Source organism: Lithobates pipiens, unplaced genomic scaffold (genome assembly GCF_037356315.1).
Source record: "Lithobates pipiens isolate NorthernLeopardFrog02 unplaced genomic scaffold, aLitPip1_a1.2 Scaffold_19, whole genome shotgun sequence".
NCBI lineage: Eukaryota > Metazoa > Chordata > Amphibia > Anura > Ranidae > Lithobates > Lithobates pipiens.
This window is the reverse complement of record NW_027507764.1, coordinates 219,007,203-219,032,446: the sequence shown is the minus strand read 5'-3', so window position 1 is coordinate 219,032,446 and position 25,244 is coordinate 219,007,203. Positions and strand designations below refer to the sequence as shown.

Sequence of the window (25,244 nt, the reverse complement as noted above, 5' to 3'; positions counted from 1 at the left end):
CGGAACGAGTCCGTTGGACAATTCGATCGTGTGTGGGCTCCATCGGACCTTTGCTTGCCAAAAATCTGGCAGACTTTAGAAATAGAACATGTTTTACATTTTTCCACCGGAACTCCGCCGGACCCAGTTCCCACCGAGAAATCCGCTCATGTGTATGCTAGTCCGACGGACAAAAAACGATGCTGGGGCAGCTATTGGCTACTGGCTATGAACTTCCTTATTCTAGTCCGGTTGTACGTCATCACTTTCCAATCCGTCGGACTTTGGTGTGATTGTGTGTGGCCAAGTCTGTTCATTCGATAAGTCCGTCAGAACTCCGCCGAAAGTCTGTTGGACCTAGTCCCTCGAAAAGTCCGGTCGTGTGTACGCGGCATAACACATCTCCTGTATTAGAGTGCATCCACTATGGATAAGGGTGCACAGGGGGGAACATTTGGACAGCAACATTGTCAGTCTGGGGGAGAGGAGTGTTAGATGGACTAACAAATTTAGATACACTAATGCCGCGTACACACGACCAGACTTAGGTCCGACAGACTTTCGACGGAGTTCTGACGGAGTTCTGACGGACTTTCCGAATGAACGGACTTGGCCACACACAATCACACCAAAGTCCGACGGATTCGAATGTGATGACGTACGACCAGACTAGAATAAGGAAGTTCATAGCCAGTAGCCAATAGCTGCCCTCGCATCGGTTTTTGTCCATCGGACTAGCACACACACGAGCGGATTTCTCGGTAGGAACTGGGTCCGGCGGAGTTCTGGCGGAAAAATTTGAAACATGTTCCATTTCTAAAGTCTGTCAGACTTTTGCAAATCAAAAGTCCGCTGCAGCCCACACATGATCGAATAGTCTGCCGGAATCATTCTGTCAGACTTTTGATGTTGAAAAGTCTGGTCGTGTGTACGCGGCATAACAAATCAAATTCCGGCTCACACAGCAGTTACAAGAACAGTTTTTTTTGGGGTTTTGTTTTTAGGATAAAGATTTTACATAAAGATCTTATATAAATAAAAGCTGACCATTGTAAGCACCCCTGTCAGTGTTAAATGGTTTACAACATATATCCACACACTTAGCTATTACATTTCCAGGACAGTTTGTTCTGTTGAAAGACAGACTGACTGACTGGATCAGCAGGAGAAAATAAAGGAAAGAAAACCTAAAAAAGAAAATTATTGCAGCCATCACATCTAAAGCCTCGTACACACGATTTGATTTTCCGACAGGAATTGTGTGATGACAGGCTGTTGGCCGAAAAATCCGATCATGTGTACGAGGCTTTAGACTTGAAAAGCTGCAATATAATAAATGTCTGCTTTAGAGTTTAATACTACTTTAAGCTTAAGCCAGGGGGAAAACAACTGTATTGAGTACAAATGTATCATCTTTTTAATTTTTTGGGTGACAATCATATTGTACAATTTGTAAGTTCTGCAGGTTGACAATAACAGTGTATCTTCCAAATGGATAAAAAGGGACCTGCCAAAAAAAAATATATAAAATGAGCCCAGGACAAGATGTCCAAAAAGAATATCTAAACCAAGATGGGAAAAAGTAATTATTTATTTCCATCTATTTCTTCTTTATTGGAGACTCAATAAATTATGACAGATGATTTAGTGCTTTTCAATATAATTGTACTAATGAAGAAGAAAAATAATCCTTGTGAGATTATTGAAGTCATTATGATTAATGAAACCCCAAGGCCATAATAAGCCGCATGAAAAGTGTTACAAAATTTAAACGTATACATATATGGGGCATTCAGAATCTTGTGGTGTGCACAGGAGAAAGGTTTATTATCTGCAAAAAAATTGTTTTTAAAGAATATTTGCCTCTGGTCATAGATGACGGACAACAAAGGTCTCTTTTAGCCTTATCATCTTGATAGAAATAAAGATTGTAAAGGCAATTCAAATACTTTGTATTAATCTGGTTTATATTTAGATACATCAAAGGATTGTGGCTGAAATAAGTCTAATACATAATTTGGATAAACCTTAGGTTATTAGTTGCATGCAATTTACACTTTATCTCAGAGTTTTTACTGGCTTTGTGTCAAAAACAGATTTCACATAGAGTAAATGAACAAGGTTGCTTTCCCTGAGGTTTTGCCAGAAACTCATAGGCTTCATTAAAATACAAAGTTGTGTCTCTATTATGAGCTGAAACGTTCACTGGGTTAAAGATGAATCCCCATTTTTACACCAGCTCTGGGATTGACTAGTTGGGAAAAATTCGATTGGAAACAGATGGAAAACAGCCCTAAATCTGTATACATTAGGTGTCAATTAAAAAGATCATTTGGTCACACAAAATGAATCTGATCAATTATTATGCTTGGTTAAGATGACCTATTATAGCAAGTAAAAGCTTAAACCAGGGTTTCTCAACCAGGGTTACATGGAACCCAAGGGTTCCTCCAGAGGTTGCTAGGGGTTCCTTGAACAATGACCAATTTTTGCCCCTCAGATAAGTTCCCAGTGACACCAATCATCTTTTTAGCTATCTGTAAGGGGGAGATTCTTCCCCAAGACCACAGATGTAAGAAGCATTCTTCCACTGACCATCCCACTAATGTATCATGAGATATAGCCATTTTTCACAAGGTTATTTCAATCGTTCCTCCGTATTGAAAGGGTTGAGCAAATCTGGCTTAAACTAAACACAGACTAGGTAATAGTCTCTATCAATAATCCCATTTCAGAGTGAATTACATCAGTGCACAGACCAGGTGTGGTTTTGTTTGTACTTGTCCAGTACAATAAAGTTTTTAACAAATGATACATTTACTTTGTGCATCCCATTGTTTTTTTTTCATACATGTGGGACATAGTGAAGCTGGAACAAGCTTTTCATTCACAGGAACATGATAGTTGAAGAGCCATGCCCGGAAAATGCTTAGGAGCAGCATGTAGTTCTCAGTAATATGGACTAGCTAATATAAATATAAATATATTAGATAGTTTTCCCTGGAAAACTCAAAGACATTGAAGCCTTCAGATACTCATAATGAGCAATGTGTGAATGTGGATGGATTCACAGAATATCACCTATAACTTATTGATAAGATGCATTATTCATCATAAATATCAAATTGGACTGATAAAGAGGTGATCACTTCCTCATTTTGGGAGTTCATACTTTTGTATACTGCATGCACCCTGAGTTTGAAGGAAAATGGTGGACACATTTTCATAAGAGGGTGACACCCACTGGCATCTAATGATACCTTTTGTAAGCTTCGTTTTGAAACATGAAGATGATACAGTAGGTGTAGGTTAAAGTATAGCTAAAGGTAAACCTTTTTTTTCATTTTGGACATGGTGGAGAGAGATTAGAATAAATATTAGGTTTTTATTGCGACCTCTGCCCCCCATTAGGGTGATTCGTCCTCTCTATTTGTCCTGTTTCACTTTTGATTAGGGGAAATCTTGTAATAGGAACACTAGTTCTGGTGACCTGGGGGACCCCAATGCATTCTCTTAATGTGCGAGGATTTCCTCACACTTCTTGTTTTGGTTATGGGAAATTAAGTGAAGGTAAATCTACCCAATATGTCAACAAAAAAAAAAATGACAGGGGACATTACCCTCCCTACTCTATCCAAAATGAAAACGTTTTACCTATTCTACTTTAAAGGAGAACTCTACCTGGAAACAAATATGGCAATATGTTGCCATATGTACATGGGCTAACATTCTCTGACTGTGAGCTACTGCAATAAATCTTTTGAAATCACTGTACTCAGTTGTGAATATTTAGTCCAAGCAAGGCACTTGGGGAGGATTCCGTTTTTGGATGGATCTGTACTGGGTTTAATGGCTGTTCGGTTGTCTGGAACCTGTAAAACTAAAATGGTTTAGGGATAATTATTTTATTTTTTTTATTCATATTTTTTTTAATTTCTCATTAATAACTATATTGCTGTATTTATATAATCTTTAATTAAAAAAAACAATAATCTACAACAAAGTATTTCCAGAGCTGAGCAGACAATTCAGCAGATGCTGCTTACTTTGCCAGTTCCTTTGTCTGATTAAAATCTATTACTTAGTCCATCGATAAGGGATAAGTCCTTGGTGTGATGACTTGATAAGGCTCATTTATTAAAGGAGTTGTCACTCAGTAAATTAAACATAACTAAACCCAAAGCCAAACGTGTATATATTGTAGCTTACTAATCATAAGATGATGTGGTACATTTATTTTTTCAAGATTTTATTCCTTTATTTTCACCTGGTGATCTGGCCAGTAACACACCTACTGTCCTATGGTGTCTACATTCACTCCCCTACTGTACCTATGGAGGAGCAACTTTGACAATACTGCTGTCCAAAGGGTGTCTATCAATGGAGAGGGTAGTGTTTAGGGATGGGCTTGATGTTCGAGTCGAAAGTAAGTTAGACTCGAACATCAGCTGTTCGTTTGTTCATAGAAAAAAACAAACATATGGGTGCTAGGGGCCGGCAAGTTCGCCCACATAGAGCACTCCAGAATGCACTGCGAGGTCGCAGTGCATTGCACCTGACCTGCATGCTTTGGCCAATCACAGTGTGGTGTGCTGTAAGAGCCATGATTGGCCAAAGGCACCTTGACACCTGTTAGCATGAATCTGAGATGAATACTTGAGATGTAACCACCTACAATATGCTGATACATAGTTAGTCAGGTTGAAAAAAAACACAAGTCCATCTAGTTCAGCCAATAGAAAAAAAAAAAAGAAACAAAGAGAAAATTTCCATAGACATAATGGGGTTGATTTACTAAAATTGCAGAGTGCAAAATCTGGTGCAGCTGTGCATGGTACCCAAGAAGCTTCCAACTTCAGCTTGTTCAATTAAAGGTTCAATAAAAAGTTCCCTTTTTTTCTAAATTCCAGATCCCCAATGTACCAATATAACATTAATGTGCCTCTGTTGCAGAAAAATAAAAGCTTTCTTTGATTTTTAGAACAAGGCCTTACCTTAGCCCCTCGTGTGATCCATAGAAAAGTTCATGACTTCCTGGAATGTAGGATTGGGATCTGAAAACCAGTGAGACACAGGAAGCAGTTCACCAGTTGACCTCATTAGCAGCTATCAATTATGTTTGTACTGCATCCCCGGAATCACTCCAGATGAACATTTGCCTGGCACATCAATATAGGCTGCCAAAGCTGCTATGTGGTGCATCACCTGTGTCCCTCCAGATGGGCCCGGGCCGCCTGCTAAACTATCTGGGGCCGCAGGTTGGACATGCCTGATGTGGTGCAAGGGCCTGCCTGATTGGCTACATAGATGGGTAGGTGGGATAGATAGGTTGGGTCTTCCTTTTACATAAATAAATCTAAAGGAAATTGTACGGAGATTGTACTTTTAGATTGTATTGGTGGAAGCTGGAATTTAGGGGGAAAAAGGTGAACTTAGCCTTTAAGCTCTAAAAAAAAAAAAATCTGGAGTTTGATCGGTGATTGGTTTGATTGGTTTCTATGCAGGGCTGCAGGGCTGCACCAGATTTTGCCCACTCCAGTTTTAGTAAATCAACACCATTCTATCAATCCATTCACAAGATTATCACAGTATGACAGGTCTTACAATGTATATTAACTAATCTGTTAAAGTGATTATTTTTTTAAAACGAGCCTTTACAAACATGTCATACTTACCTCCACTGTGCAGTTCGTTTTGCACAGAGTGGCCCTGATCATACTCTTCTGGGGTCCCCCCCGGTGGCGCTATCAGCTCCTCCCCACATAGCTCTCCCAGGGGGGTTACCTTGAGGGAACACTCCCAATTTCATAGACATAGAATTTTGGACTCGGCTCCGCCCCCTGGGTCATTGGATTTGATAGCAGCGGGAGTCAATCGCTGCACTGCTATCAATCTATCCAATCAAGAGCCAAGAAGCCTGGGCAGAGAGGTCCAGTGCGTTTCTGCCGAGGGATCGAAGGAGGTGAGTAAAACAGGGGGCTGGGGGGCTGGTCACTGTCAGAAGTTTTTTCATCTTAATGCATAGGATTTATTAAGGTGAAAAAACACGAGGGTTTACAACCCCTTTAATGTTTTATTTGATTCCAAAGTTTCTTTTGTCATTTATATCTAATAAACGGGAGCTTCACACATTGATGTCAAAAGATGATCCCTAATAATTTCTGAGCGATAATAATGAGATCACTTATTTTGAAATACCCCTACCTCTCTCAGCCTCCTTTAAACCCAGCTCAGCACCACAAAGCGATTGCATATGTTCCCTTATGTGCAGCTCTTGACTGGCATCACTATCTCCAACCCCGATTGACCAGTGTAGTGTTGTGAGGAATACCATCTCATCATTTACGCTTTTACCTTGCAGATACCCTGCCAAACTTCTATTCAGCTCACCAGTAAAATTTCCCTGGAAATAGCCCCCTCTTCTTCCTGAGTGTGAGATTATCAAATAAGATAGTAGAGAGCAACAATGCACAATTTAAAGTAAAGCAGTGAGCAAATAACTTAGTTAATCAGACTTTAGTAAACTGTATTGTTATTAGCTGATAAAGATTATTTCATGTTGGCCATTTCTATTACTTTATTCACCATTTCTTGAAAAAGCATGAATGTATTTTAAGAACAATCCACAGGAGATATTGTTCCACTTGCTGATCAGTCAAGTGTTTGGCAATTAGATTGCTGTGCCAGTTTTTCCTAGGCAGGGATATCACAACATCACCACCAGGATGTGATCATTATCAGTGGTTCATATTTGTGTTGTTGGATCTAGGAACTCAACTGAGGATGTCATTTTCAAGCTAGCCATACATTATAAAATTCTCTTGTACAGTTTTCATTTAGATTTACCAAATCCATATAATATGAGGTCAAACCTAAACACGTTTAGTTGGTATGAAATCAGGTAGGCCCTTGCAAAGGTAAACCCAAAGAAAATTGATGGGCTAGATATGTTATCAGAGACTAAAACTGGCCATGTATCATACAATTTTCTTGTTCAAAGTACACCTGTGGATTACATATTATGTGGTCTGGAACCAACCCTTTAAATAACTACCTTGCTTTCATTTAAGTCATCTCATGCCTCGTACACACGATCGGAATTCTGGCCATAAAAAGACCAATGAGAGCTTTTCATCGGAAAATGCGACCATGTGTATGCTCCATCGGAATTTAGCTGTCCGAATTTCCGCCAGCCAAAAATTGTTAACATGTTCTCAATTTTCCCGACGGAAAACCTTTCTATCGGTAATTCCGATCGTGTGTAGGCAATTCCGACACGCCAAAAATCACGCATGCTCAGATTCAACTACGAGACAGAAGCTATTGGCTACTGGCTATTGAACTTCCTTTTTCTAGTCACGTCGTACGCGTTGTACATCACCGCATTATAAAGGATCGGAATTTGATGTAACCGTGTGTAGGCAAGACAGCTTGAGCCGAATTCCATCGGGAAAACTATCAGAGCTTTTTCCGACGAGAATTCCGATTGTGTGTACGTGGCATAAGATTTCAAATAACCAATAAAAATAATTCTTTAGCATGCATACATTACACAGTTGTACTTAGCATATATTAACCAGTTTATAGTTGTAAAATATTCCACAGTACACACAGTAATATCATAAATACAATTTTTAGCATTATAACACTCATTAGACAGTAGATTGTAAACTAAAACATGTGCACAATTAAAATTTTGCAGCTATGATAAGATGGACTACATATATAACATCACACTTTCTGTTTGTAAGTATCAAAACACACCTACGTTCTTTCCACAGCTATCAATGGTTATGTAAAACACAATAAGAACATGTGAGGACAATTACCTGCAGCCAATACCCCTGATAGCACAGCCTCTCTTGTCCTCCTAGTTGCCATTGTAAATCCTCGAGGATATAATAGCTTTAGAATCGCTTTGCACTGCCTTGTTCTGCACTTTGAAATTATCTCCCAAAGCAGATGTAAATTACAGTGTCACAGAAAACACGGCCAAAAAAAAACAAAAGGAACGAGCATCAAGTCAGGCTGGTCTAGATATTCTGAGGAATGGAAGTGCTCTAAATATAGGAGAATGAGTTCCACAAAATAATATTAAGTAGACAAAGTATTGCTGTTATTCCTTAAATGAGATGCCCTCTAAGGAGAATGGAAAGTCTGACAACTAAACGACACTGCTTGGAAAGAGATCAGCCAGAGGTTGTGGATATGAAACTCCCAATGGGAAGGCTTACTGTACATGGAAATTGTACATATGCGTTTCTAAATCTGACAGTACAGATTTAGGTGACAGATATCCAGAGTATCTCACAATTTAGTCAAAAGACTTGTAGAATGTAGCACAATCAAAATTTAGATCTCATGCTAATACAAACATTGTGGTTGAATTATTAAAGGTGAATAGGCTATTCACTTTGCAGTGGAATTTTCCTTCAAAGTGGAATTTTAACCATAGCAATTTGATAAAAAGAAATGTTCTTTAGCAAGTAACATATATTCCACATTAATAATTATACTACCAAAATTAGTGTGTGCTGTAAATTGTTTCTTAAAAAAAATACCGAATAACAAGTATTTTCCATAATTTCATGTTGGACATTGGTGAACTTGTTTCTGTGCATCTTTTTATTAAACCTTTTTTTTTTATTAATTCATTTCCATCTGGTTCCATTGAGCGCTGATTTTAGTATTTTTTTTCATGCCAACCTTTCTCCAGAAGTCTTCAGCTGCACTGGACTCTAGATGAAGTTTTACCTTTCATTTTGACAGAACAATGTTTCAGATATGACTGTATATTCTAGCGCTGAAGTTATATGTTGTTGATTTTTGTAAATTGTTTCTTCTTCTTGCTGGAGGCTGCCATTTTGCTGAAGCCCAGAAACCCTGAAAACCCTGAACAGTAGTAAATCAAAAAGTGGAATTAAACCCATTGATTTAATGGTTTTAAAAAAAACTGTTACATTCCTGGAATGCCGGGATTGCTAATAGTCACATTTGCTTATGTTAACAAAAACTGTCAAATCATCAAATGGCTGGTGTCATAACTGAACACATGTGCAGCACCATGGCAGTTGCAGATCAAACAGAGGCAACTTCCTTGGCTTAAGGATAAGCCCCTGTACACATGGTCGGACATTGTACCAACCAAATCCGTTGGATTTTGTCCAACGGATTGTGTCTGAAACTGTTGCATACACACGGTCAGACCAAGTTGTCGCAAAATCCGATCGTTCAGAAAGTGATGACGTTATTTCGTTACGACGGGACTACGTTCAGGCTAGTAGCCAATAGCTTTGGTGTAGGAATTTGATCTGAGCATGCGTGGCACTTTGTCCGATCGGAATTCTCTACACATGATCGGAGTATGTCTGATCGGACCAGTTTGTCAGAAAATATTTCCAACAAGTTGGAAAATTGGATCCGATGGATATTCCGACGGAATCAGTCCGATGCATACCACACACAGTCAGATTATCCGACAACACGGTCCGATAGGACACATTCCGACGGATTCTCCGACCATGTGTACAAGGGCTAAGAGCTTTGAATTCCACTTTTAGGCTGCTTTCACACTGGGGCAGGCGGACATTGATGGTAAAACACTGCTAGTTTTAGCGGCGCTTCACCATAGTTTTATCGGTGCTATTCGGCCGCTAGCAGGGCACTTTTAACCAACGCTAGCGGGCAAATAAAGATCTACCTGTGTAGCGCCACTGCCAAAGCACTTTGCAGGCGCTTCAGCAGCAGTGCCCATTCATTTCAATAGGCAGTGGTGGTAGAGGAGCCCTGTATATACCACTCCTTCACTGCCACAAAGATGCTGCTTACAGGACTTTTTAAAATGTCCTGCCAGTGCAGCATCCCAGTGTGAAAGCACTCGGGCTTTCACACTGGGACTGCAGGGGAGGAATTTTTCAGGCGCTTTACAGGTGCTATTTTTAGCCAAAAAGCACCTGAAAAACACCTCAGTGTGAAAGGGGTCTAAGGCTGTCACTAGGTTGGCCTCTACAAAAGTTATACATAGCTATACTTGTGTAGCACCCTGTAGCTTTGGCAGGGAGCTCCTCACAAATTTACTTGCCAGGAGTAGTTCTCCTGGTTGATTGATAGAGATTCCTTGATTTCTTCCTGAGTTTGGCCTTGTTGCATTTTTCTCTTCCACCACTGGGTGGCCGGGTACTAGATATGAGAGAGGCAACCCAAGGTCAGATTGTGGGTATATGGGGGGGGGGGGTCGCAGCCAATGGGAAGAGGTTTTCTTGAATCCCTTGGCCTGCTGGGAGCACCTATATATGTGAATGGAGTCAGGTGATCTACATTCTGTGCCACCTGAATGGCTGTCTAGGTGGATGTGTGTCATACACCCCGGGCTGCTAGGCCGGAGAATGGGCCTCTCCTGGGGGTATCTGGCTGCCAGGCTGTGTGAAGGCCTATCCAGAAGTAAGAGGGCAACACAGGGATAGCATTCCAACCAAAAGTGACAGTTCTGCCAGCTGGAGAACCTGTCATGGTCAAGGGAAAAAGGGGAGATGTTGCTACACCAGTGACCAGCCACCTTTACCAGGGACCAAAGTGAGTAACTGAAGCAAGTACCGGAGCAGTATTCTCACACAGAATAGGCACAGTGGAGAATCAGGAAACTTTAGGCAGTGATCAAGTCAGGGACCCAACCAGCAGAGGTGACGCTTACAGAGCAGCCTTGTGTGTCTAGCCAGGGACCAAGCCGGCCAGCAGCGGTGAAGCTTGAAAAGTATCTGGAGTGCCAAGCTAGGGACCCAGCAGGGAAGCGTAGGTGAAGCTTGAGGGGATACCACCGCAAAGATTGGAGGAGCTCAAGGGATTCAGAGTCAGTGAATCAGTGGGTCTAGTGAGACACTGGGAGCACAGTGTAGCAATTGTAGTGAAGCTGAAGGAACTGTTACATTTGAGTTAAGAACTGGTAAAGACTGTTGCCGTAGGAGACAGCATTCCTGCATGTGCAGATGTGGCACCTTGTTGGGGCCTTTGCCTGCATGGTTGTCCTCCTATTGAAGTCACGGAGTCTGCCAATTGAATCTACAACTACTTAAGGGTGTCCTGGCCTTAACCCTCTTTCCCTCAAAAATACAAAAAGGACTGTTAAGATAAATAAAACCTCTTTTACATCCAAGAAGTGTCTGGCGCCCAATGACTTTCACCATCTTTACACCCACTATGCCTCACAACTCACTACATATTGAAGGATGTCAGCTATCTTCCAGTCTAATGAGGACCTCTAAGGCCAAAGACTTTAGGCTGCCCATGTTTGCAAGTGTAGCAAAGTGATGTAGCAGGACTAAATTATATGTTATAGCATTCAACCATGTACAAGCTAAAGTTGAACTTTAAGTCAGTAGAGCTTCATCTTATTCACTAAGTTAAAGTACTGGTACTTTTTTTATTTGCCTTGCATGTTATTTGAAATGTTTTACAAAATTAATCTTCACCACATTTACTATGCTAAGGTGCATCATACTTTATTATTTATGTTTAAAGTTATACTTATACTTTTTTTACCGGTAAGCTTTGACTGTTTTTATTCTCTAAAGTAACGTATTAATGACATGATGCACATTTTATTTTTATTGTACACAAAAGAGTTTCTACAGTTAATATATTTATATACAGAATATACACAGATGGCAAAACCACAAATCATATATGTAAAAGAATGAAAAGAATGAGAAAAGGGCAGCATAATTATAAAGACAAGGAAGGATAAAGGTAAATGCCAGCTGGTGGTCTGTGTATGTAATGTATACTTTATTTTCAGATGATCTCATGAATTTGAGCTAGGTCACACAGCTTTTCTTAACACATTTATGCAAAGAAAACAGAAAGATAGAAGATGGGGAACAGTACAGTTTTCTATGCAGTAAATTATCTTCTGTGTCTATGGAGATAAAAGCAGTCAGTCAACCCAAAATGAGCATTTAGCATTTTGGTAGATAGTTGGAAAGATAATACATTTGAGTAATGGGAAGAGTTCCCAGGGAAAGTTGGTATAGCGTGACCCCATATAGTATGCTGTATCAAAAAGTATAACATTTTATTGCACTCTGAAAATATTAACCACTTCAATACCAAGCGCTCCCCCCCCCCCAAGCCAATTTTCAGCTTTAGCGCTATCGCTGTTTAACCCCCCTGACGGTATTCCCGAGTGTGGCTCGGGGTGAGATTTTTGTACCATTAGCGGTAACCCCGAGCCACACTCGGGATTGCATCGCTGGATCCAGAAAGACATAACTTACCTTGTCTCCGGGATCCCGCGATGTATCCCCGCTGTGTACGGCGGTCGGATCTTCCGGACCTTCCGCCTGATGCACTGTGTGACCTGGCTTCCGTTCCCTGCGAGCGTAGCGACGCAGGCAGGTGGAACCAGCGCCAAATTCAAAAAGTTAAAAGCACAAACACACTGATACATTGTAATCCTATTGGATTACATTACTAAATAAAATAAAACTGACCTTAGCTTGCCCCCATTGCTTTATCTAGTGCCCCTGCCTGCAGTTTTACTATACTTTGTGTCTGGAAACTGCAGAGCGACCATGGCATCAAAAAAGTGCGCCTCTACCTCAAAAGTGGCATATGACCTGTTTGAAAACAGCGACAGCGATGCAGATTCCCTTGCAGAAGTGAGTGATAGCGATTCGTGGGGAAGTTCGTCGTCAGGCACGGAAATCGATTTTAGTGATGATCCTGCGACTTTGCCAAGTGATGTGCGGACTTGGTGCTCAATTGATTGCGGTACGGAGCATGCAGCGCCCCCAAGATTTCCATTTACTGGAACACCTGGTATCAAAGTGGATGTGGATGACAACCCATTGGCATATCTCCAACTCTTTTTGACCGATGAGGTTATAGAAAAAATTGTTATGGAGACAAATCGGTACCACGAACAACAAGCTGCTACGCATCAGAGGTTTGCAAGGAGCAGAAAGTGGGAACCTGTAACCAAGGAGGACATCTGGAAGTTTCTGGGCCTCATAATTCTACAGGGAGTGGTTGGTAAACCCCTGCAGAAGTGGTACTGGACCACTAACAAATTGCTCGCAACTCCTTTTTTTGGCACCGTCATGTCGGAGTACAGATTTTCCCTTATTATGAAATATCTGCACTTTGAGAATAATGAGGAATTCGACGAGACTTCTCATCCAGCACCAAAACTAAAAAAGATTTGGGGGCTTTACCAGATGATTCAGAAAAATTTCCAGAAGACCTATATACCCGACAGAGACATCAGTATCGACGAAAGTCTGATGGCCTACAAAGGAAGACTCAGCTGGATACAGTTTATTGCGTCCAAGAGGCCACGTTTTGGAATAAAATCATTCATGCTCTGTGAATCCAGCACTGGGTACATATGGAATCCCATACTTTACACCGGGAAAGGAACCAAGTTCAATGAGACATTCGGTAACTATGGACTGGCAACCGCTTCCGTGCTTACTCTGATTGAACCGCTGCTGAATCAGGGCTACTGTGTAACCACAGACAATTTTTACAGTTCTCCAGAACTCTATGAGTTCCTTTTGCAGCATAAAACAGATGCATACGGGACCGTTAGAGCTAACCGGCGTGACTTGCCACCAACCTTTGTCAATAAAAAGCTCAAGGCAGGAGAAATAGTTGCCTGGCAAAAAGGAAAAATGATGGCACTGAGATGGCACGACAAAAAAGACGTGTGCCTAATGAGTACCATTCACAACACCTCTACTGTCATGGTACACACAAAAGGTGGAAAAGACATCATGAAGCCCCATGTCGTGATGGACTACAACCATACTATGGGAGGTGTTGACCGTGCTGACCAGGCCATGACTTTTTACCCAGCCATGAGGAAGCAACAGAAAAAATATTATAAAAAAATCTTCAGGCACCTTCTGGAGCAGTGCCTGTGGAATGCTTTCATTCTTCTAAAAAAAAATAGTGACAAGCCTGTTGTTCATGCGGACTTTGTTTGGAAAGTTGCCGAACTTATTTTCCTCAGGCACCAAACACCAACGTCTGTAAACAGATCTGGCCGTCGTGCTGCTGGCGTTGTGAACCCGGAACGCTTGACTGGTCGGCACTTTATGGACCACGTTCCACCAACAGAAAAGAAAGCAGCACCCACAAGGATGTGTGTCGTTTGCTGCTCTAAGCGTGACGACACTGGAAGGAAAATTCGAAAAGAAACAAGGTTCTACTGTCCTGACTGTGATGTTGGACTTTGTGCTGTACCATGTTTTAAAATTGTCCATACCAGAGACGTTTACTGAAGCAATATGACTACCAATATTGCACCCTTGTTTGACAAAAAAAAAAAAAAGTCAGTGTTTTTGATTATATTATTTACTAAAATTTATTGAATAAAAAGTATGATTATTATATTATTATTTTGTATTATTTACAGTTATTTATTATATTATAATTTATGATTTTGTGTTTCAAACTTTATCCTACCCGGGATATCTACTAGACTTTGGTTTAAACAGATTTCAGTGAGTTATTCCTAAGAATTGCAGGCTTACAATATAAAACGCCAAATTTCCATTCAAAATAATGGTACCGCTTTCAGCACCTAAAATCCGAAATAATCATACCGCCAGGGAGGTTAAATGACAATTAAGCGGTCATGCTACACTGTACTCAAACTAAATTTTTATCATTTTGTTCCCACAAATAGAGCTTTCTTTTGGTGGTATTTGATCACTGCTGGAGTTTTTATTTTTTGCTAAACAAATAAAAAAAGACAGAAATGAAGAAAAACATTTTTTTTTCAAAATTTTCAGTTATAAAAATGTGTAAATAAGTAAGTTTTCTCCTTCACTGATGGGCACTGATGAGATGGCACTGATATGCGACACTGACGAGCACTGATAGGTGGCACTGATATGCAGCACAGATGGGCACTCATAGGTGGCACAGATGGGCACTCATAGATGGTGCTGATAGTCAACACTGATGGACACTGAAAGGATGCACTGATGGGTACTCATGGGTGGCACTGATGGGTATTGATAGGTGGCACTGATGGGTATTGATGGGCACTGATAAGTGGCACTGATGGACACTGACGGGTGACACTGATGGACACTGATAGATGGCACCGATGGGCATCACTGCTATAGAGGCAGTGGCAGGCATTGCTGATGGGCACTGACTGGCATCATATGTGGGCACACATTGGCATCCATGGTGGCCATGGGTGGCATACCTGGTGGTCATCAGTGGTGGCCATCTCTGGTGGTCCTGGGTGGGCATCCTCAGGGGGCTGCGCTGATAATAAATCAGCGCAGACCCTGCCTGTCAGGAGAGACACTGATCAGCTCTCCTCTACTGAGGAAAAGCCGATTCCCCACTGTTTTTCCTGTTTACACCATGATCAGCTGTGATTGGACACAGCTGATCACATGGTAAAGAGCCTCCATCAAAGAATCTTTACCCAGATCGGAGATACAGTGCTTCAGACTGACACACCGCACCCCTGATCCCCATAATGCGTGCCGGCTTGTTATCCTGATCACATCATATGACTTCCGGTCACGATAACTGAACCACTTTGCCGACGTCATATTGATATATGGCAGGCGAGAAGTGGTTAAAGTCAAAACAAAAATTTTTGAAACCCTCCACCTAACACTGAAATAAATGAATTTGTCCTCTATTCAAAAAGCTGTGCTTCAGAGGTCATGGGGGGTGCATTCCAAGGTTGACATGTTTCACCAGCCTACAATTTGGCAAGCAAGTCTTCAAAGCAAGTACAGCTGCAGACTGAACTTTTGGCTCCAGTGACCAACTGCTATCTTATTGGACGCACAGTCCTAACCTCAATCCCCTAAGTGACTGCTACATGCTTCATCTATAAGTTAGATAAATGTGCCCTCACCAAAAACCACTAAAGTGGGAACTGTCCAGAACTTTTAACACTTAGCTAAAGTGTTATTGTAACACTTTTTCCTAAACCCTCACAACAATTAGTTGTAATTGAATGAGTCTGTCACTATTCCCTAGGTCGGTGGTTCTCAACTCCTGTCCTCAGGACCCACTAACAGGCCATATTTTAAGTATGACCTTGGGGAGATGCAAACCAGAATACTACAATCACTGAGCAGCAAATGATATCACCTGTGATGTATTTCAGCTATCTTGCAAACCAGGTTTGTTAGTGGGTCCTGGGGACAGGAGTTAAGAACCACTGCCCTAGGGATACAATAACAAAGTTGATAGTGATCAGTTAGGCAAATCTCCTGTCTGACATCCCTTTTTGAATAGAGAACAAATGTTCAATTGATGTTGTGCCCATGGGCCATGTGTGTGCATATCTTTAACCAATATCAATGTTGTTATTTCGGTGTTAAGTGGAGGGTTGCAACATTTCTTTGTTTTGACTTTAATATTTTCTGAATCCAATAAAATGTGATACTTTTTTGATACAGCATACTGTCTGGGGTCACTCTATATACTCACCTTCCCTGGGAACTCTTGCCACTACTCAAATGCATGCAATTTTTCTGGTATGTAGACCCACCCTCATTATTAGCAGAATGACAAAGAAGAAGTCCTACGTTGATTCCCCTGAACTAAGGGTGAGTCTCCTTCACTTTTTTGCTGACCGTGCAAGTTGGAAAGATAAACCACCTGTTTTATAGCTTTCAGGGACTCTGGTAGTTAGATCTCACATGAGTTCTTGGGTCTCCATAGTGGACTTTCTAAGTGATTCCTGCTCTCCTTGTTTGATGTTTTATTTATTTTATACAATTGAAAATGCAACAGGAGGCGCTAGGACACACAACTGTGATTGGACACCTGAATCTCTCAGGTGGACCAGGAGAGAGTCAGTAATTATGGCCGGGAGATCTTTTACTTGGCGAATCTAAGTCTTATGGCCGGGAGATCTTTTACTTGGCGAATCTAAGTCTTATGCCCTGTACACACGACCGGACTTTCCGACAGGAAAGGTCAGACGGAATCATTCTGTCTGACATTCCGATTGTGTGTAGGCTTCATCGGACTTTGTCTTTCTAAAATTCTGACGGACCTAGAAATAGAACATGTTTCAAATCTTTCCGCCGGAACCAGTTCCTATCGAGAAAACCGCTCGTCTGCATGCTATTCCGACGGACCAAAAACGACGCAAAGGCAGCTATTGGCTACTGGCTATTGAACTTCCTTTTTCTAGTCCCGTCGTACGTCATTGCATTCTAAATGATCGGACTTTGGTGTGATCGTGTGTAGGCAAGTCCGTTTCGGTCGAAAAGTCCTTCGGAGTTCAGTCTGACAAGAAGTCCGCTCGTGTGTACGCAGCATAAGACATAAAAAACAGGGCTTTCTCAGCCCACCAGGCTACATCTATTACTAAAATATAATTTTGGGTGGATTGACCCTTTAGAAGACACATCATGGAAAGGTGTAACATGCTGCTCTTTTCTCTGCCGTTGTTTCAATTTAGTCACATAATCAGGGGATCTTTCTATGCATGCTCCACTCTACATGGTATACAGTATTTCCTCTACCTCTCCAAAAAAATGGGACAAAAGGAAAGCTAAAATGCAGATGGCAATGTGCACATAGCCTTTCAGATAATTTAAAAGCTACAAGTAATTTCTGGACATTTGCTTTCATGTGCATGCAGAACAGTTTGCTTTCCACACATACATTTTTTCATATGTTAAAAACATTTTTTGACTTTAGTAATTTTATCTAACAATTACAGAGCTTTTTTTGTGTTGAGATATATATATATATATATATATATATATATATATATATATATATATATATATATATATCAACACAAAAAAAAGCTCTGTAATTTTTAGATAGAAGTATATCTGAAGTGCAGTCCTTTAAGAGTGCTATCCATTCTGAAACAAAATGACAGCCCGTTAGCCCACAAAATGCTTTTCAGTTATATATACTTGCTTTAAGTCCCAAGTGGTTTAATGTTTGTCAGATCTGGCAGCTCTGGAAATGTTTTATGCCATGGGAATTGTGTTGAAGAGAAAATGTATGAAAGTTTTTGACAACAGTATTTTTGCGATTTTTCTGTGATATTAAAAAAAAATTGATTTTTCTTTGCATCGTCTGCATCTAAACTGAAAACTTAAAATATTTGCTCCTGGTCAGTGTGTTATATTATATCAGGAAATTAGTGCACATCAAGAACAGTTAGAAATCTATATCTGCATACAATTCCAGGTAAAGAATTTTTGAACCAAGAGGGTAGGGGAGCGTATTGACATTTGTTGGAAGACATATGGTCATGCACTTTAGTATAGCTAGGCTTTTAGCTAACATTCTAACAAAGTCTTCATACTTTCAGGATTTTAAAGATTTCTCAGCTTCAGGAGGTTCTGTGTGTTTCACAGAATGGCTAATAGTTTTGTTATAATATTTAATTCCCTGGTGTTATCTAAAAGACCTCTCAGAGGTGTGAGTATCGCGTGACAATTTTTGAGCTGCACAGCGGACAGAATTCATCTGTAATTTTGAGCTTTGGTGACTACTTTGAAAAACCAGCAGTGATTTTGATGCAGTGCCCTCTTTCTAAAAAATGTGGAATTACATAGGGCGCTGCACCGCTAATGCTGCGTACACACAATCGGAATTCCGGCTAAAAAAAGACAAATGAGAGCTTTTCAACGGAAAATGCGACCGTGTGTATGCTCCATCGGAATTTAGCTGTCCGAATTTCCGCCAGCAAAAAATTGATAGCATGTTCTCAATTTTCCCGACGGAAAAACTTTCTTTCGCAAATTCCGTTCGTGTGAATGCAATTCCAACATGCCAAAAATCACGCATGCTCAGGTTCAACTATGAGACACAAGCTATTGGCTACTGGCTATTGAACTTCCTTTTTCTAGTCGTGTTGTACGTCACCGTGTTCTAAACTATCGGAATTTGGTGTGACCATGTGTAGGCAAGACAGCTTGAGCGGGGTTCCATCGGAATTCCATCGAGCAAACCATCAGAGCTTTTTCTGACGAGAATTCTGACCGTGTGTATGTGGCATAGGGAGTAAAATCTAGAGCAGATATCTGTGATTGTGGCCTCTCATTCACATTAATTTTAGAATACCCTGCATATTGGTGAAACATTCTCTATTGTGAGCACTGCCTTCACTTCCTTTCACATTTTTGATACAGGTTTCTGCATGCATTTATGCATGGTTTTCTGCATTTTGTACTTGTGTCTTTGTGTTATTTAAATGTTTTGGTCATTCATGGCTATGTTTGGTTATTCATTGAACAAATGAGAAGGAAAAATTCAAAATAGACATTTTTCATCATTCAGATGTGTTGAAAATGCAAAGTTGCATAATACATTTATTAAACACTTGTGCATTTCCCATTCAAAGAACAGTCTCACTGTGTATAATCATTCAAAATTGACACATGTCCTGTTAATGTTTATGTGTTATGTTGCATCGCATAGTGGTGAACTGGGCACATAGGAATGAATAGGATTTTTATTTGAAATGCATTTTCCTGCTTTGAAATGTATGTTAATTCCTACTGGAATGAAAAATGTGAACAAGTTCAAGATGGGCATGCAGAAGGCACATATCAGAGCTGGTTTCTTGCCATCTGCTACCATCACTGCGCAGTAAGGACGCCTCGGCTACGTTAGGCTATCTCTATGCCCTCATGCTCTTCTGTCTTGTAAGTGAGACATTTTTAGCATACCCATGTCTTGATAAAAATGTGGGTCCCATCTTATCCTTTTATTTATTTATAGCCTCATAAAGTGAAATGTCATGGATATAGCCTTGGTTATTTTCCATTCTACCTGTTGATACACCTAGTTTTTACAACTTTTTTCAGAATTATAAAGTGCACTTAATAAACTTTTATCTGTTTTGCACATTTAACTCATGAAAGGCACACAACTTTACATGTCAGCATAATATTTACCAAAAAGAGAGAATAGTCTGTTTTTCATAAATGGTATAGGTGATATATGATCTAAAAAGCCCCCCCCCCCCCCCCCAATATATCTGAAAAAAATGCTATCAACTGTTTTAATAATAATGCATTATACTATATAAAACAATTTCTGGATGTTGAGAGCTGCACCAGATTTTGCACTAAATCAACCCCATATTTTTTCAAGTTTTTTCACATTAATTCTTAAACTGTCAGTCCTTTAAAAATTAACATTTAAGTGTTTGTAAACCCTTACATATACCCAGTGAAGTGACCAGCCTCAGGTGATAAACAAAGATCGAACAAATCTTCCTACATAAGTTGTACATGTTTGCAGCAATTTCTTCTCTACAGCCATGCAAAGTTGAGAATTTATACAGCTTTGTCTGAGCTTTTAGGAAACGGGGTGGGGAGCTGCAGTTACATTCTGCAGAGCTCAGTGAAAGTTGATTGGAACGAAGCAACACACCCTGCTTCACACAGCACACAGGAACAGAGCTGAGGCTGCTAATCACAGGTTGTATGGAGCAGCAGACAGAAATGACACTTGGTGCTGTGGATTGAGGCAAATGCACGCTATAGAGTGATATGCTTTGTTCATGTTTCATGTCAGAGGTTTAGAACTACTTTAATCGCTTCCCGACCAACCGCCGCAGTTATACTGGCTCCCCTGCATGAGCCATCATAGTCATATGTCGGCTCGTGGGGGCGGGATAGCAGACGTGTGCGCACGTCCTGCACAGCAGGGGTGACGGTGGTTGTGGCCGACGGTCGCGATGACTGCTGGCCACAAGTGATCGTGAGCATGAGAGACAGAACAGGGACGAGTGTGTGTAAACACACTCGTCCCTGTTCTGACAGGAGTGACAGATCGTATGTTCCTATTAGCTAGGAACCACGTTCCGTCACTTCCTCCAGTCAGTCCCTCCCCCTTCAGCTAGAATCACCTCTCAGGGAACACAGTTAACCCCTCGAATGCCCCCTTGTCTTAACCCCTTCACTGCCAGTGACATTTTTACAGTAATCAGTGCAATTTTATAGCATTGATCGCTGTATTAATGCCAATGGTTCCAAAAATGTGTCAGAATTGTCAGATGTGTCTGCCATAATGTCGCAATCACAATAAAAATCGCAGATCACCACCATTACTAGTAATATATATATATATATATATATATATATATATATATATATATATAATAAAAATGCTATAAATCTATACCCTATTTTGTAGACGCTATAACTTTTGTGCAAAGCATTCAATATACACTTATTGCGTTTTTTTGTTTTGTTTTTTTACTAAAAATATGTAGAAGAATACATATTGGCCTAAACTGAGGAATAATCGTTTTTTATATATTTTTGGGGGATATTTATTATAGCAAAAAGTAAAAAATAATGAATTTTTTTTCAAAAGTGCTGCTTTGTTTTTAGCGCAAAAAATAAAAACTGCAGAGGCAATCAAATACCACCAAAAGAAAGCTCTATTTGTGGGGAAAAAAAGGACATCAATTTGTTTTTGTTACAACGTCGCACTACGCAATTGTCAGTTAAGACGACGCAGTGCCGAATCGCAAAAGGTGCTCTGGTCAGAAAGGGGGTAAATTCTTCTGGTGCTGAAGTGGTTAAATCAACTTACAATTGCCTATAGCTCTTTCTGACTATATTACGGTAATGAGATATCAGTAATTGGTTTCTGCTGTGACCATTATGAGGGGTTTCTTCTCTTCCTATTTTTTTTTTTTTTCTATCAAAGAAGATGCTGGAAAATGCAAAGCTATATGAAATACCCACAGCTCCTTGGAAAATGGGAACAGAATAGAAACATATATGTTTTGGAGCAAGACATCCCTATCTAAGATGCCATGGGTCTCCACTTATAATTATAGTGGTTGTAAAGCCACTTGTAAAGTTTCTCCAATGTTATGTTTCCCAGTATGTGTGCTTTTTTAAAAAAATCTGCTGTGCACCTTACTCCATGGTGACGGCCGCTGCTCACGTGACCACCTGGCTTTCTCCTCTCCTAGGCTGACAGCTACAGTTTGAGGGGCTCAGAACTCCTGCTGACATCAGCCGGGAGCAGAAGAGGAGGAGAGAGCTGGGTGGTCATATGATTGCTGATCGGCACTATGGAGTAAGGTACACAGCGGCTTTTTTTTTTTTTTAATCACACACAATGGGGAACCAAGCATTATTTAACAGATGGGATTGGAGAGACTTTACACTGTTATTCTATCATCAGGAGGGGAGGATCAGGGAGCTGACAGGCAGGGAGGGAGGTGGGGAGAGGACAAAGGAGAGCTGTGGATGATGGAGTCACGTAAACTGACCATGGTGTCAAGGGGAAGGGCAGAACAAGGAAGCATTAGCCAGGTATTTCAGGTGATACACGGGGCCAAATTACACAGCACAAACACTGTACTCTGTAACATGCTTTATAGGAACAGGATCTATTTTTTTTTTAGGGTTACAAACACTTTAATACTTTAAGGGGCCAAACCATCCAAACATTGCACTTAAACTTTTACTGTATACCTACTGTATGCATTAATGTACAGCCTAATATCATACTAAAAAATATCAGTTTATGTGCTTTAATAACAAGTTTATTCTGAAGAACCAAAACAAAAGAACTGTGACACTTTTTAGGCATATACTATAAACACAACAGCATGCAAGAAACAACATTCCAGTCCTATATACAGTATAGCAAACATTTTCCTCCTATAATCAGAATTACGCTTCTAAGAACATGTAAAAAAAAAAATTTAAATATTCAAAATCACGTGAAAATAATAATCATACTTGGTTTAACTTTTGAAGAAAATGTCATTTTAACCTAATGACAACATATTTGATGACAGTGATGCCATTATTTGCACTGAGTTTGAATCATTTAAAATACTCTTTATTTAAGGGAATTTCATTATATTATAGTAAACCACTTGACAATAGTATGAAAATGTATCCTACATAATCCAGCCAAGGCAAATGCACAGCAGCCTGTAGCCATGGAAACCAAACAATGCCTAGGAAGTCAGATTATGAATCAGAATCTCCATGCTGCAAGCTGGCTCCATGGCTTGTGCAACAGAATAGTTGATGTAAAACTGCTCATCTTTGGAGTCATATCATGCTTTTTAAAGACAAAGAGGATTAGAACTGTTTAACGTAAGTTTCATATATTTTCTTGTAGAATGTTAAGGCAGGTTTGTGCCCTGACCTTCTAGAGACCATTATAAAAGGGTTAGCAGGCATGGTGAGAAATAAAGTACGAAAATCAATAGGGTTGCACCGATACTAGTATTGGTATCGGTGCCGATACCGAGTATTTGCACAAGTATCGGTACTCGTGCAAATGCTCCGATACCTGATACTGATACTTTCAGGCTCGGTTCTTTGAGCTGTCAGTAGGCCTCCCCTGTTGACAGCAGAAGTGTTAAAGAAGTCCGGTAATTGGAGCTGTCAAAAAAAAGCAGCCGGAAATGTTTATTAACAACATTGCTAAGCCGCTGAAACACTAAAATTAAAAGAAACATTGTTTCTTTTTGTATCTTTCTGTTTCTTCATCTGCAGATCAAAGGGAGGAACAAATGTTCCTCTGTTTAACCCTTTATTAACCCTTAATTTACTCTAATGAGCCTTAATTAACTCCTTATTCTCCTCCATTTAATTATTATTTTCCTGCTTTTTTTTTTTTTCTTTCTTGTTCACGTCTATTTTATAAACCATAAACAATGAAACTTTTTTTTTGTTTGCTTTGTTAGTGAATATTTTTAACACATATATATTAACATATATTTACACATTTCACATTGAAAATGTGCAAAATTAAACACAAAGATCTATTTCATTTGTAAATAACTTTTCAATGCTTTGTACCATTGCTGACAGCTGAAGTGAAAACAAAACAGTTGCGGTAGGTATCGGTAATTGGTATCAGTGAGTACTAGAAAAAAAGTATTGTTACTCATGCTCGTAAAAAAAATGGTATTGATGCATCCCTAAAAATCACCATACAGTTGTAAAACCCATGACCTTAATCGTATACCAAGCATTTTTTAAATAGGTGGCAAAAATAAAAATGGGCTACTTACTAAAATTGGCTATTGATTTGTTAAATTAATCGTTGATATTTGTTTCATGGTTAGACTTATCTTCACTTGGAAAGGTGAAATCTTGCTTATTAAATAAAGCCAAATAAGTTCAATGTTAATCAAACAGTTTTTCTTGTATGTACATTTTCAACCAGCTGCTCACTCTGTATCAATAATCACATTTAGTTGTTACTAAAACTTTTGAAACATATCTATAATATGGAGATAATAGTCAATGGAAAGGAGACTTACAGGTTGTGCTGCCACTGCTACAGAATGGTGGAGAGTTGCTAGGTGCAAAATCTTCATTTGCCTGTGCTGTATTCAGCACCACGGACAGCTCTCCTGGTTCCACAATGCCTGGATCTGCTCTTTCCCAAGCTGTATGAGGGAAGCCCTTTGCCATGTTGTCTGATGTTCTGCGATTCCTTCCTTTTCCTGGTCTCCCAGCCCATTCTCCATCCGTTGTTGGATCTTTTCTGAGCTGAACAACTGTGTTTTTTGACTTGGTTAGAGCTGAAGTGACTGACCCCATCACTGATGAATAACAGTAGATCAGATTATCCAAAAATGATTGCAGGGAAGCAGTTAGTAAATGATTTCTTTTCGATGGCAGCTCCTTATAGCCAGCAGAGATATTTTTAAATCACCATTTTCTGTCTGATAAAAATGTGATGATTTATTTTCTGCAAAGTGCATTTATCACTTTTTTAAAGTTTTCAAAAAAATGTTACATTCCAAGAGTTGTGACGTTCACTTATTGGATATGCCCCAGTAATCTCTGATCATTATAAGCGCGCTGCTGCTATTCTTGTTGCAAGTTTTCCAAAGTCTAGATGTGCTGCTATATCTGTTTAACAGTGTATGCTTGTTGATGCTGTTGCTGGATCAGACTTCCTCTAGAGATCTAATGAATGAAAGCTGACCCCTCCTTCTGCTTGTCTCCTGAGTACTACTATAGAATCCTTCTCTTCATCAGCTGCAGCAACTAGACAAACTGACTGGTGAGCTGTGATTCGGAATATAATATTCTGGTTAAAGTTTACGTGGTTAACGCTGCACTAAAATGAGTTATTAAAAACACTTTAATTCGGTAATTTATTACAATGTAATGCAATTATTTTTTTGTAGGTATTTCATGCATACAAAAATAAAAAAGTAAATACAGTATAAAATATCTTTTTGTAAATAGAGAAGTTAATCCAAATCAGAAAAACACAAAACTCCTCACAACAAGGAG

General features: G+C 39.8%; 1 protein-coding gene across 3 annotated transcripts in view; it reads right to left on the bottom strand.

The window, feature by feature from the left end:
• Positions 1-24,979, bottom strand: part of PDE1C (phosphodiesterase 1C) — a 1,119,495-nt gene extending 1,094,516 nt beyond the window's left edge. The window contains exon 1 of one of the 3 annotated variants that reach the window (XM_077491703.1): positions 24,257-24,979. In XM_077491703.1, coding sequence (XP_077347829.1) covers positions 24,257-24,539 — 283 coding nt within the window. In that variant the 5' untranslated portion in view covers positions 24,540-24,979. The remainder of the gene's footprint in view (positions 1-24,256) is intronic. The other 2 variants (XM_077491702.1, XM_077491705.1) reach the window with 2 other exon arrangements.
• Positions 24,980-25,244: the final 265 nt, after the last annotated feature.